Here is a 14,682-nt window from a genome sequence, read left to right as displayed (position 1 = left end):
GGAACGGATTCCTATGGAAGTCTCCAGTCAGACAGAAGTACAGTCTGTTACACAGAATAAATTCCAGACAAAACATACAGCCTCCAACAGGCAGGACTCCCTGCAGCGACAGAAGCCAACAGCCCATAGGCAAACTGTGAGTGACAGCAAAGGATCATGAGGGGAGCGGAAAACAACACAACAGAAAAACCCAGACTGCATTAAGACATTGCACTTCATCTGCTCTGCCCACCACCGCTACCACTCATGTTCCAGCTGAACTAGTGCTGCAACTGAAGCTGACATATTCTGCCTATCCCCCTCCTGCAGTCATTCCAGTTTTCTTTGCTTACTGAGAAGAAAACTGCATGGAAAAACACAACGGAGGGGACAGCAAAGTGCATCATCATTGCACCATAAACTCTGTAACACAGATGATGTTTAGGATTAATGCACACTGGTCTGAACAAGCATTACAAATACTCTATTTAAGAAAAAAAATGTTCTTATCTGCACATACAACTTAACTGAGAAGGCACACAGCCACACTGAGGCATCCTCTTCCTCTAGAAATGCTGAGCTGATTCCTACCCGAGGATCTCTCACCATACAGCACATCTGAGCAGCACAAAGGCAGTGGCTAGTGCAGGATGCCCACCCCAAGCAGAAGGAATGTGCAGCCTGGCTGCAAGGGAACAGCTACATGGGTGTCCCTCTTACCAGGACTCCACTTGCTCACAAATAACACACCGATTTCATTTTCTTATCAGAAAATACATCGACAAATTAATTCTGCTTTAGCATAAATTTCTGTATGTCAGTATAAATGCAGTGGGTGTTAAATCATCCTGCCTGTCTCTGGCATAAAGACTGATTTCCATTTTTGGCTTCTTAGACTCTGTGATCAGAAAGGGTCACTTTCCAGGCAAATTGCAAGTGTCAAAAATAAGAAGTGCTGCATAATTTGCTCAAGAATGTACAGAAAACACATTTTAATCCACATCCAGTCCATGGATAGCGATGTTTTCTCAGTGCTGAGTCCATTTAATACTTTTGAGGTCAATTCCATCCTGCACCATTTCCCAGAGAGGGCTGTAAAGAAAGGAGAAAAATGAGGGTTAAAACACACAGGACAACGTCAACAACAAGAATCAAACGGACATTTTTATCAGCTACACAAGAAGCCAGGAGGTACCCATCTACCTGCCTTCCCCTTCTGGAGGTCAGTGAGCTTCAGGTGATCAGTCCTCAACTGTGTCGTCCGCCCAAAATACAAGAGGTGAGAGAGCCCTGCTCCCACTTCAGGCATTAAGTACTGGTGTCTCAGAGACTGAGCCCTCACATTTGACACTGTCCAGATGAGTCTGGAGTCTTCCACTTTCACCAAAATAAAACAACTTATGGATACCTAAACTCAATAACACCATCTGTGGCTTAGAGACTTCCAGGTACTGCCCTAAGTGCCTGCCCTACTTGCATTCTTCCCCTGACAAAGGCAGGATCTGGGAAAAGGTTTGTTTCCTTATTTGTCACTACTGTTAATATCAGTCCTCTTCCTACTCTGCTTGCTTACACAGAGACACCACCAGATTTTTGAGGTAAACAATTACTTTCAACTAAATCCAACTTTTAAATGACTACCACACCGAACAAGTCTTCATATTCAGTAAGATGGCAGCTCACCTCATTTCCCTCAGCCTCTTAACATGCTGTATGCACTTCTGCACTGTGTAATCCACCTCCTCCTCTGTAGTGAAACGACCAATGCCAAATCTAAACCAGAAGAAAACCATCAAAGACTAGAACTTTGGTGGAACAAATCCACCACCTACTTTTAGGCAGAAAACATTTTGGAAGCATTAGGAAAGACCACTCCACACACCTTATAGATGAGTGAGCCAAGTCCTCATCTGCTCCGATTGCCCGCAAAACATAGGAAGGCTCCAGAGAAGCTGATGTACAAGCACTGGGGAAAGGGAAGGCACTGTCAAGCTTTTGCTCACATGCAGATGCCACACTGAAGTAACACTTCCCTAACCTCCTCCAAGAAGGAACAGGTCACTTACAGACATTTCATGCTACTAGGACTTTTTACAACAACCTGTATTGGCTTCCCCAGCCTCCTGGAAATCACCCTGAACACAATCAAGAAGAGTGGTATTTCTGCTGCTGAAGAGAAAGAAGGAATGGGAGGGTATTAGAGGGGAATGAGGTTTATAGATTAGGAGCACCAGGTAACAGGTAAGAAGAGAGAACACAGATAAAATGGTAAGACTAAACACAACACCGAGCAGAATCAGTGGGAATGTAGACTAAGAGGTGGCTGAAACAAAGGCTGTATAAAATAGACAAAGGAGCCAAGACAGAACTAGCCAGAGAAGGAAACAAACAGCCAGGACATTAAAAAAGTAAAAAAAAAACCTTTACAAGTTGCTATTTGGCAGCAGAACAAATAAAGGAAAAACAGTGCACAGAGGAATCCAGAGCAAGATGATCCAGTTATTGTCAGCAGCAGAGAAAACTTCCATCTCAAGCAGTAGGCAAAACTGGTTCCATGATGTTACTCAGTTTTCACAGGCTGCAACATGCAGCACAAAGCAGAGTCTCAGAGAGACTTTCAAATTACAGAAGTGCTCAGCTTCAGAGAGCATCATGTGCAGACTTGTTCTTCCCATTCACAGTGCCAATGTACGGTGAATCAAGATCTGCTGACCACTTCATTCTCATAGGTAAGGGAAAGAGGGCATCTTTACACTCCATTAACTGCGCCACAGGCATCCAGCTTGTCTTAGAAATGTTATTCATTGCTCCTGTAGAGTCAACAGAGCTCCATAAAGTGTATTCAATTTTCTCTCTACTTTTGCATTAAATACAGGCCATGTGAGCAAATTTAGTTCCAGTATTTGTCTGGGCAGTTACAATCTGCCACTGGTGTGAAATCCCACTGAAGTACAGAAACTGCTCCAATGCTGGCAGCCTTTAGAATGAGTGAGTCACTGGCAGTTATATGTCAAGGATATCACAGGTAATCAGTCTACAAGGCTGGCAGGTAGAAATTTCTAGATTGATTTTCCTGGATTTGGGCTTTTTTTTGTTCATTTTTTTCTTTCAGGGTGAGTAAATTTGACCTTCATTTGAAATGTGGCATTTAAACATCTCGGAATGAAATCCATGCCAGGCTGACTCAGTAACCCAGTACACAGATAGAGGGCAGAGACCACTCCTTAGTTTGTGCCTCCATCAGCAGATGTCATTTTCTCTCCAAAATTCACTGCTACACTGCCCACGCATTCCACCTACCTTCCTGAAGAGAGAGCCACGTCTTTCAAAGCCATCAGCAGGCTCTCCCCTTCCACATACGCAAAAGATAAATTGATGCATCCTACAAATAAATGAAACAGAAAATAAAACTTCCATCAGCTGAAACTGAGGGTAAATCCTACACCTCAAGGCAGCACTTGCACAGGGTGCAGCTGAAGTGCACTACTGAATCATGGACACTAACACAGACAGTTCTAATGGGCTCAGGACTCTGCTCACGTTACCTGGGTAGCGATGCTCTTTGTCTCCATTCATAACTACATCAGGAATTTCAGTCATTATTTTTGTAACCAGTCGTTCTGCCAGTTGTGAGATTCGCTTATGGTCATACTACAAAGAAATCAGAAAAGAGACCAGAATAAATACAGAGCACAGTCTGACCTCGCTAGAACTGCTTTGCATCACCAATTGTGTGCAGGTGAAGCAGCTGGGTTTGGTTAAAGCAGGGAAAGAACACATCTGAAAAAGAAACCATCAAGCTTTGCCTGCTCTAGTGACTGTTCTAACAGAGAATTACCACTTTGGTCCTTGCTAGCTCAGCCTCCAAAAATATCCCAAACCATTCAGAAAGATCTGTATGTACAAGCTGCCAAATTGGCTTCCATAAAAGAACCGAGTCAGGTAATGCGCAAGATGACGCATTTTGCAACACAAAAGGGTATCTATCTATTATGGTAAGTGCCCCTTATTTCCTTCAGAGCTCTCAAACTGTACCACATAAAGACACGGTCTTGCAAATGACTCTGAACTCTGCTTTTACAACACAATCTACACAGCGAGAACTGCCCCCACACAGTGTCTTGTTCTAGACTGGAACATGACGTTCCTCACCATACACTACTGCTTCTGGAGCACATCAGCTCTGATGCAGACACACACATGCAATTCATGATTATTTACATGCTTGAAAAAGCTTTAGTCTCAAATATTACTTGACTTGGACATGCCAAATCTCTGCCAGGCAAGGAAGAGAATCCAGATGTGAGGCTTGTGCAGCTTCCATAACTGCCCAGCTCATACAGTGGATTCCTGCCTGTCTCCCAGGAAGAAGCTTGATTCTGTACATACAAACATCTGGCTTATGCATCCCACTGGCACTATATTAAAGGACTCTTACATTCCAGCTGTAAGGAATGTGTTGGTGCCCACAAACAGATATAGCAGCACACAGAGGATTAGACACCAGACCGAGCAAATAAACTGTCCAAGCTAGAAAAAAATAATTCTTAGTTGAAAAGCTGCAGAAAACTTGAACTCACATACATTGGCTAGGTACAATAATGGGCTAGGAAGTCTTATTTTCTTCCAATATATATTACATGAACATGATTTATTCCATCTCAGAGATACTGCTAATAAACGCATGCAGAATGGAGAGCTGAGTACAAGCACTTAAACCTGTATTTCACTGAAACTGTCAACAGTAAATCTGTTGCAGAAAAACAAGATTCAAGCCACTTCAAAAAAGAAACTGAAGAAAGCTGAAAATCCCCTTCCAGCTGCCCAAAACATCCTTGAAGATCTCAAAACATTTACTCCATGTTGCAACACAAGAATCCAATTTAACTCGGGCACATGCACACAAAAAGACTGAAGAAATCTAAGACTTATCTGGCCACTTTATGTTATTTTCTGGAATCCAAGACAATCTCCCACATACCTCCATCTCCTGCTGTGCCACCTCACATGCTGCACCCAGGCCCACTGCTAAAGGGGTGGGCACTGTCCCAGACCTCAATCCTCTCTCCTGGCCTCCCCCGCTCTGCAGGGGCTCCAGCCTAACGCGTGGTCGGCGACGAACATAGATAGCACCAACCCCTGGAAAATGAGGAAAGCTGGCTTAGTATATATCCAGTTCTGAAATGATGAAAAGGGATTCCAAGGCTTGGAAACGTTCCTTATTTCCACAGAAAACACTCATTTGGACACCTCACTGGAGAGAAACGTAATGAACACTCTAGGAAGTGGTGTCTGTTCCAATCGTTATGTTCTTCCTCACTCACGCTCCCAGCCATGGGAGAAGCTCAATTTCTCCCAGTGTGCTTCAGCCACCTAAGGACTAAATACTTCCCTTCCCTCTCACAATCCTGTGCAGGAATGAAGTTCACCTCTTCGCACTGAAGTTTTTAAGTGTAGATATCTCATTCATTGATGCTCATTTACTGACTTCCAGCTGAAAGCTCTAGAACGCCTTTCCCTGGATTACCAAGCCAGCAGCAGTCCCAGAAGTCCTCTCCCTTTCTTATTATTAGGGAGACTCATCAGTAGCAGCAGTTTCCAATGGGCAGATCAGATGAACCAGATTTGACAGCCAGGCAGTGTCCTTCTTTCATCTCCTCACCTAAAAACTTGATTTTCATGCCTTCACGTGCCTTGGCTTATCCTAACGAATGACTCATAGCAAGAAGAATGGCTGCAACTTCTGGTCATTAGAAGTTATGAAATGTCTGTCACCTGCCCAAAATTACTGGTTGAAACCTTAGTCCTTGCCCAGAGAGACATCTTTAGCTCTCAGAGCACACACAGAAAAACATAACATACTGAAAAAAACAGTAATTTTACCTTTTGTTTCTGAATAGCACATAAATACAGCAAACCTGATTTCTGCCTTTCTACATCCAGTTTTACAGACTGAATAAACAGTGACAATTGCTGAACTTCTACTATTTGGGAGTCAGCTAGAAAATCCACAGCCAGATTTTAAAGTCCATTCTGCAAAGATGCACAAATGGAGATGGGGAGAAGCCACTGGAAGTAGAAGGCAAGCAAAAATCACTACAAATTTAAACTTTCCAGTTACCTTTTGACCTCCTCGTTGCAAGCTGCAGCTGGGCCTAAACTTTGCCCTAAAACCTAGTTATTTCATTTCAACTGCTTCAGCGTCAGTGCTGCTTTGCATCAAGCAGATGACTCCTGAAGAGTCACAACTCCTAATGCTGCCACCATTATAAAACAGTGTCTCTCCCTTTGGTGAAGCCACCAAACAACCCATCAGCACTGAAGATCCGCTTACTGCAGCTCTGTGTCTGGCAGCAGTGCTTGAACTACTCCAAAGTCAGTCCAATAGTTTTCTACAGTTTAAGTAACAGTCACTATGACAGACAGGTCTGACTTCATACCTTGTGCGGTTACCTTAAGGTAGGCATGAAACAAGTCTCTAGAAAAGCACTTTAGTAAGTACCTTTGGGCCCATAAATTTTATGGCCACTGATGCTCATCAGATCAATTTTCATGCTGTTGACATCCACAGGAATTTTACCAATTGCTTGTGCAGCATCTGTATGGAAGAACACCTTACGCTCGCGGCAGATCTCACCTGTAACACAGACACAAGTGCAAAACCACCCACATTATCTCATCTAATTGTGATGATTCCAATGATTCCAACAATGAATCAATTTACAGCAGGGACCAGTTCTGAGGTGACAAGGAAAGAAATGGGTGCTGCTGTGCTTCTTTTACAGAGAAGCATCTAAAGCTGTGTAGGAGCTACTCTAGCTGATGCCGAGCTGGTTTAAGCAGGTCAGCAGGTAAGAGGCCCCAGTCTTGGCCTATTAGACCTGTGATCAAGTTGTTACTGTGGGAACCAGAGCCTGGCACCAAGTATCTCTGGCACTCAAGAGTGGGACAACACTAATGGCCTTAACAATGTAAGCACAAGAGGAAAATCAGCTGCACAACAGGATCAGATGCCTGCCACAGGCTGGAAAAGCAGCACCCTCCAGAATGATGCCATATAAATGCCAGGGCAGAGACAATGCCTGAAAATGCCCTAAAAACTCAAACATCTTATGAAAGGATGCAGGAGGGGATGTGTTTTGTCACTGTCATGGTGTTATCAAGGAACCGCTGTGACCTGCTTTGCCAGACTGCTCTGAGGTCCCGTCTCTCCATGTGCCTGCTCAGAGCCCGGCTCACCCTCTCCTTGTTCCAGAAACCTGGCTCTTCAGCAGCCTTTTAGCCTCCAAACCAATTGTTCATGACTGTATATGGCAATACTGGGGGGAGAAAGGGTGTCACCATCCCATCCCACCCCAAATACTGCACGTTTCTCCTCTTAAACTCTACAAGTGTTCAATAACTTATACGTCAGCTCTATTTGGCCATTTATCCTGGGTAATACTTTTATCCAACATACAATTAAGAATGAAACACAAAACACGGCAGCTGATCTGTGCTACAAAGCTGCAATTGCTGCAATGCTCCCTGTAAAGTACCAAGTTTCACCTGCATTTCCCTTTTAAAGTAAGTTTTTATTTGGGACAGTATTATTATCTATTTCTTACCTATACTACATCTTTTGCATTAGCAGCACTTGGCTACAAAAATACTAAGTAAAATGAAGCGGAAGTGACATTCCTTGCCCTCTGGAAGCCACGGTATACTTACCAATGTCCTGAACTGGCTGCTTTACTCCTATTTCATTATTCACAGTCATTACAGAAACCAAACTTGTATCTGGCTGGAACGCAGCCTCCAAATCCTGGGGAAATATTCAAACAGAAGCTGTGGCTAAGAGCAAAGCAAGATTCCTGTGCACACCTTCAACTTGCCAGCAAATCCTACCCACCAGCCCCCTACCAACCCCCTGGGCTCTGACAAACAGTCCTGGCAAGAGCACTAATCCATGTGAATGTCAAATTCCTGTAGGAAGAGGAGTGTGATCAACTGCATATCCTAACTCTGGTATGCACCACGCCACTGGACTCAATTAAATCATGTCAGAACAGGCTTCTGCTGTGTCTCATACATTCCTCTGAACTTCTTTAATGAATTAACCATCCACAAAACAGCTTAAGCCATGCATAAACAAAGTGAGGTTGGCTATAAGGGAACTGCACTATATACAAGAAAGCATCATGCAAAGAGTGAGTTTGCCCAAGTCCCCAGCGAACACGACTAGCACTTCTGCACCTGCAGGCCTGATCCCTCTGCCCACCACATACACGCACCATCTCTCCAAGCCAGATGACAAGGCCAGAAATAAAACTGATGCTGTCTTGTATTGTAAGGCACAAATCACAAAATAAGCATATGCGACTTCTATATCGCAGGGCTGAGGCGTGTACACCCTGAAGGGTCACTGCAGAGACTGCAGTCTGAAGGGAGTATTGTAACTGTTGTCTCTAATGCCTTGAGTAGCTCAGGTCATGAAATTTCATCACTAAACCCCCGTACCAAAGCCAGCTCTATCCTAGTCATGTACTGGGCTCGCCACAAGGTATGCAGCAGCTCCACCTGCATGAGTATGAATGACAGCAGGTGAACAGTGGGATGAGAGATGGATGTTTTTAGCTGAGGAAAAGTCTAGAGCACCAGACAAAACAGAAGATCCTTCTCCAGCTGTGATCATTTGACTGTGACTCTCATTCTACCTGGTGATATTTATCATCCTTTCCTCTTGAACGCTAAGAGGATATAAGGTCCTCTTGAGCATCAATACGAAGCAAACCCTCCACTATTTCCACTTGCTGTCACTAAACAACTCACCTTCAAATCTATGAGCCCATTTTTTTTAACAGGCAGATACGTGACCTGAAAACCTTCTGTCTCCAGGGAGCGGCAGGAATCCAGCACACACTTGTGCTCTGTTTGAGTAGTGATGATGTGCTTTTTTCTGGATTTATAGAACCTTGCAACACCCTGTTCAGGTACAACCCACAAACAAGAGATTTGTCATTCGTCACTGAAGAAACAAGGTTTACACACCAGGATCGGAAACAAGACATTACTATTCAGACACAATTAATTTGGATCTTCCCTCTTGGCCCTGAAGTCATGAATCTAAAAGGTACTATGTGTAATTCACACTATTTCCATCAGCACTCGTCTTCCAAAGCATCTCTTTTCAACTGGCCTGTGAAAGTCTTCACTGAGAGAAGACACTATTAACAGCAATACTTTATAAAGAGTCACACGCAATGATGCACACCCTAACAGTTAAAACACTGCCCAGTCTTAGAAACAAGTTTGTAATCGGCCTCTCCACCGTATTTCATGATAAAGATTCTAACTACTTAAGCAGAAGGGTTATATTTGGTCCATGCAAGATAAACATTATTACACTTTCTACTCAAAACCACCTCCTGGGAACCAAAACATCCCAGTTTTCCCTCCACGTATGCAGCAGAATAACACAAGCAGTAAGTCCAGGAATGCAAATATTTGCTAACTAACCCAAGATATTAACATTTCAGCTGCTGAAAGCTGTGTACAGTTCTTAAGAGCGTAATTTTAACACAATGAATAACTAACAGTGTAAACCTTTTACCTTAATTGCCATGTTATTTGCTTCTGTTGCACCACTGGTAAATATAATTTCCCTTGAATCAGCTCCTATCAAATCCGCAACTTGCTGTTTGAAAGACAAATTTGATTTGTTAAGACAAAACACAGTGAATTCACTGTAGCAAAAAACATGCAAAATGTTCTCAAGAATACCCCCTTAAGCCTCAAAAGGGTCACAGCTGTATCTAGTGAAGTTGTGCTACAGGTACAATGGTCTAAATAGCTGCATTAATAGAAACTACATAAGGGTCACCAGCAGTAGCGGTGTTAAGCATTAGGCTGCCATAAAAGAACATAAAAGTTAAGTAGACAAAACACCAGGATGTGTTACTTTCAAAACAATTTTCAAAATCCCGTATCTAAGATTAGAATGATACGAAATGGAGTTATCCCAATGGCTGCAGCACTTTGTGACCTCAGGGAGTCTGAAGTATTTTTTCTGCCATTTCAATTCCTCTAATCTCACTATTTTTCCTGGCAATAAATCTGCTACCGCAGAGCTACGTGAGGAGGAGGCTGCTAAACCAGCCCCCAGAGAGCTACCTGCATTGCTCTTGGTTTTCCTTCAACACTGAACTTCCTCACCAGCAGGAAAACCGCTGCAGAGAGCCAGAGACTCACCTTCCTTGCCTTCTCCATGGCAGCCTCGCTCTCCCAGCCATAGGCATGCGTCCTGGAGTGCGGGTTGCCGTAGTACGATGTCAGGTACGGGAGCATCCTGTCCAGGACCCTGGGATCCTGTGGGACACACACCACCCAGCCTTGGACACGGAGAAGGGAAAGCATCTCCATCCCCTCCGTACACCCTGCCCCAGGACTAGCACTGATGCTCCTGCAGCGTCTGGGTGTAGCTCAGGCCAGATCTTGAACACGTGAGGTTATTACATGCTATATGCAACACAGCCTCCAGCAAAGCCAAGTGTCTGGCAATTATGTTCTGCTCCCTCCATCTGCATCAAGACAATCGCAGAAGAATGGGGTTTTCTGAGCATACGGAATCATGGACTGGTTTGTGTTGGAAGAGACCTTAAAGCTCATCCAGTTCCAACCCCTGCCACGGGCAGGGACACCTTCCAATAGAGTCGCTTGCTCCAAGCCCTGTCCAACCCAGCCTTTCCTCTGAGCAGGAGAACTACAAGGTCTTAAAAAGCCACGGGAAGTTACCCAGGTATTTTGGTTACGTTCAGTTCTCGCTGCCCCTCAAAGCAACGCCCATCCCCGCGGGTATCAACTGCGGCTCCCGCAGAGCAGGAGCGGAGGTGCGGGACCCTGGCCAGGGTCAAAGCCCTTCTGGGGTCGGAAGGAGACGGTGGCATCCCGAGACCCGGCCCTTACCAGCGGGGTGGTGGCCTGAACGTCCATGTAGAGCGGCCGCAGGGCGCTGCCTCCATCGCCGCTTCGCCCTGAGGGAACGGAGGGAAGGAGCCGTCAGGTACCGCCGGCAGCGGCCGCACGGAGCTCTGCCGGCCAGGCCCGCCCGCGCCCCAGGCCCCGCCGCTGTCGCCCCCACCGCGGCCTTACCCGGTGCCGGCTCCGCCGCAGGCGCCGAGAGCCGCCGGACGCCGAGGGCCGCCCGCGGGGCCGCCCGAAGCCGCCACAGCATCATGGCGGCGTCACCGGCCCGAGCCGCTGCCCGCCCCTTCCGGAAGCGTCACGGAGAGCGCCGGAAGCGGAGGCCGGAGCGGGCAGCGGCGGAGGGCGCGGGGCGAGCGAGGTGCGGGGGGGGGCGGCCCGGGCCGAGGCCGGTGCGGGGCTTCCGGCCTAAGCCCCGTGAGGTGAAGCGGGCGCTGAGGGCCCCGGCGCGGCGGGTGAAGGCCTCGGTGCCGGGCGGAGGCCGCCGCTGCCCGGGGAGCCGCTGGGGCGTGAGCCCCGCCTCGTCCCGGGGGTCCGGAGCGGCCCATCCGCTGCCTCCGAGCGGAGAAACGCTTCTGAGAGCCTTGGGCCCCGCGGTCACCGGGCCCCTCCAGGCCGGGGTGTTTGTAGGAGCGTTTTAGACCGAGCAGTAAATCCATGGGTTTGTGCTTGTGTTTCCAGATGCCGGTAACCGTGGGCCCGTACGGGCAATCGCAGCCCAGCTGCTTCGACAGAGTAAAGATGGGTTTCATGATGGGCTTTGCAGTGGGCATGGCAGCGGGAGCGCTCTTCGGAACGTTTTCCTGCCTCAGGTACGCCGAGGGAACGGTTCCCATGGGCAGGCTGTGGCAGGGAGAAACTCCTGTGCTCTGGGGGTGGGAGGGGAGGTGCGGGTCTGCCGCTGCCATCGCAGAGGTGAAGCTTTGCCAGGGCTCTGCCTTGAGAGCCCGGTGTCAGCCCCGGCCTCAGATGGGTCCCTCTGGACATGGGGCGTTACCTCCTGGGGGGACACCCAGCTTTGCCTGTGCTCAAGCCGAGGTTGTGCTGGAGGCTGAGGCTGTGGGAGGTGGCTCCAGCGGGAGCTCTGTGCAGGCACAGGAGCGGCCCTCTCCTCCTTCAGAAGCTCCCTGAGGCTCTCAGGGACCTGGGTGCCCTGTTCCCTGCATGGAGGCAATTCCCATACTGACCCCGAGGGGTAAAGGCAAGAGAGGAGGCAGAGCCGTGGCTGGCACTGGCGCAATCCCATCGTGAATGAGGCAATACCGCACCTTCCTGGTGCGCCAGCACAGGGATAACCAACACTCGGTGCTCCAGCCCGGCTCCTCGCTGCCTGGTGCTGGCACACATCAACCATGGACAGGAAATACTGAAATAAGCTCCTTCCTATGTTGCAGAACTCATGCTTTTTTAATCTGTGATTAAACACGGAGATGGCCCAACCCAAACCCATTCAGTGATGCTATGGTTTAGAAGAGAGCCTGAGAGGAGGCAGAGGCACAAAGTCGAATCTGACAGCGTTTAACGTTTATGGCTCTCTCACAGATCCTGGAGTGTCTGTAGGTGGTTCAGTGCCAGCAGAAAACACAGCTCATGGGTATTTAGAGGAAGCAGTGACAGCCGTTCTGTCCTTTTTGAATGACACAGCTATAGAGAGAGCAGCTCCTTGCTTTTATAGTTCAAGCATGGGGCACCACAGCATCTCCCTGCACAAGCAGATGTCACTTAGACTGAGGTGTTTGATTTGGGTGCTCAAGCACCTATTTTCTGGTTGTACCGGATGCTTTCTGCTGCGTGTCTGTTACAGGCTTCAGCTTCTGGGTAATTCCTGTGTTTTTCTTCATCTCAGGATTGGCATGAGAGGACGAGAGCTGGTGGGAGGAGTCGGCAAAACGATGATGCAGAGTGGTGGGACGTTTGGGACATTCATGGCTATTGGCATGGGAATCCGCTGCTAACCTGGAGCGTGGCTCCCAGCCCGGAGTGCCCCCGCTCAGCCATTCCTCCTCTGTACCATAATAAAATGTTTGGATACCTGGAAGCAAGAGCTCTTCGTGACGTGGTGAATGAGGCACCATCTCCTTGCTCTGCTGGTTGTAAACGTGCTTTTTACCAAATTTCTACTTTCCTCCCATCTCCTACTCCCATGAGGATGAGAATTGATGATCCTTTGTACTACATTAAAGTTCCTGGTTCACAGGTGTAAGCTCAGCTCTCCCATTTCTCCCTTTGGTACTTGGGCAGCTCTCATGCCCCATGCTCTGATGCGGAGCTGCTCTGTTGCACTGGTGTTCCTGAGTCTAGGGGAGTTACCTGTGGCTACTTCAACTCAACCGTCAGCTTTCTCCCTTGCACACATGGGTGGGTTGAAGTCAGCCCCATTTCCAAGTAATACAGGGGCAAAAGCGAGGGAGCCCAGAAGGACTTGGGCAAGTCCTTGCAACCAAGAGCAAACTGCAGCAGCTCAGGGCTCCAACCAGCCCGGGAGCGTGTGGTGCAGGCAGCAGTCAGGGAAGAGCAGTTACAGGTACAGCCATGCTGCAGGAGCTGGAAATCCTTAAAACTGCTGGGAAATGGAAAACCCCTCTCCTGCTGTGAGCACTCATCCTTGCAATGAGTCCCAAGGGTGACCTGGACAGCGGATGTGGGTGATGTAACCTCCTCAGGCCTTGAGCAATGCCCTTCCTGCAGCTCTGCCCTCAGGACAGATCATGTCCAAGCTCTGCAGGGCACCCTGCTGAGGGGAAGACTGAAGCCGTGGTGGCCACTTCCATTCAGCACCAGGTACTGGCAGTGCCTCTGTATGCTCCCTGGGCATAGGAAGGGGTCACCCATAGGAGCTGTGCTGCCAGGACACCGTCCTTTCCCCCTCAGCAGGTCTGCAAGGTGCCAGGGAGAGGGATCACTCCCTGCAGCCCTGCCTGTGGCTGAGCTAGCACATGGTTAGTTCAGTGTTGCCATCTCCTGGGATTTGCCTGTTGAAACCAGGCTTATCTTTGCCGCTCCTCCATTTCTGTTTAGGACAGGGTAGCCGCAGCAGAACCTGAGCCAGCAGCCACAGAACCTGTACCTGGTACAAGTGCCATTTCCCCAGTTTTTAAGGGAGAAAACACCCATTTGCTACTAAAAGCCTCGTGGCTCAGTGGAACAGTGCCACCAACCAAGTTGAGCAGCACAGCTGCTCCGAAAAGCTCCAGTTTTACTCTGAACTGGCAACGAAACCCCCCCAGTCAAAGCAAGTTAAAAAGCAGCTTTGTGTGGTGGTCCTGAGCTGGGTCACACGCTGCCAAACCCCTCTGGCAGCACATCCCTGTCTGCTCCCCAAGACCATTCTGCAGCTCAGCCACAGCAACCTGCACTGATGGAGCCCAGGTCACCACCACCTCCTGCCCTGAGCACCAGCAGCACCTCTGCCACCCATGGGACTCCACACCACTGTCAACCACCCTTTGTACTAGGCAGTTAAGTGACAGGAGGTAGGAAAGGAGTAGTGACAGGACAACCAACTAAATGACTGCTCCATCCTCACACTCCATGACCATGTGTGAAAGATGGGGCAGAGGAGGGCAAAAAGGACCTGCAGCAGGCCCGAGCTTGAGAAAGGGCACAAGAGGTTCCTGAACAGCCACGGCTGCAGCAGAGTGTGTGTGGGGTCACACCAGGAAGGGTGACATTCCACCCACCTCCATATCACAGCACCCATCAAACACTTCCAGTCCAGTGGAGGAATAAAGCTTCGTGAAG

At 48.1% G+C, this 14,682-nt stretch overlaps 2 protein-coding genes across 2 annotated transcripts; one reads left to right on the top strand and one right to left on the bottom strand.

The window, feature by feature from the left end:
- Window positions 1-942: 942 nt before the first annotated feature.
- Window positions 943-11,209, bottom strand: NFS1 (NFS1 cysteine desulfurase). The gene is made up of 13 exons (XM_057400840.1): window positions 11,110-11,209; window positions 10,924-10,991; window positions 10,210-10,326; window positions 9,572-9,655; window positions 8,791-8,943; window positions 7,690-7,783; window positions 6,482-6,616; window positions 4,961-5,118; window positions 3,525-3,630; window positions 3,280-3,361; window positions 1,862-1,945; window positions 1,663-1,752; window positions 943-1,071 (listed from the first exon to the last, which is right to left on the bottom strand). Exons 1-13 carry the CDS (start codon window positions 11,192-11,194, stop codon window positions 1,008-1,010), a joined length of 1,320 nt encoding a protein of 439 aa, XP_057256823.1. The 5' UTR covers window positions 11,195-11,209; the 3' UTR covers window positions 943-1,007.
- Window positions 11,179-13,149, top strand: ROMO1 (reactive oxygen species modulator 1). The gene is made up of 3 exons (XM_057400848.1): window positions 11,179-11,302; window positions 11,623-11,753; window positions 12,788-13,149. Exons 2-3 carry the CDS (start codon window positions 11,623-11,625, stop codon window positions 12,894-12,896), a joined length of 240 nt encoding a protein of 79 aa, XP_057256831.1. The 5' UTR covers window positions 11,179-11,302; the 3' UTR covers window positions 12,897-13,149.
- The last annotated feature ends 1,533 nt before the right edge of the window (window positions 13,150-14,682 follow it).

Source organism: Pezoporus wallicus, unplaced genomic scaffold, assembly GCF_028554395.1.
Source record: "Pezoporus wallicus isolate ANWC-B61680 ecotype Strahan unplaced genomic scaffold, APGP_CSIRO_Pwel_v1 contig_11133, whole genome shotgun sequence".
Lineage (NCBI taxonomy): Eukaryota > Metazoa > Chordata > Aves > Psittaciformes > Psittacidae > Pezoporus > Pezoporus wallicus.
Note: the sequence above shows the minus strand (reverse complement) of the source record. Positions and strands in the feature narration are given on the sequence as shown.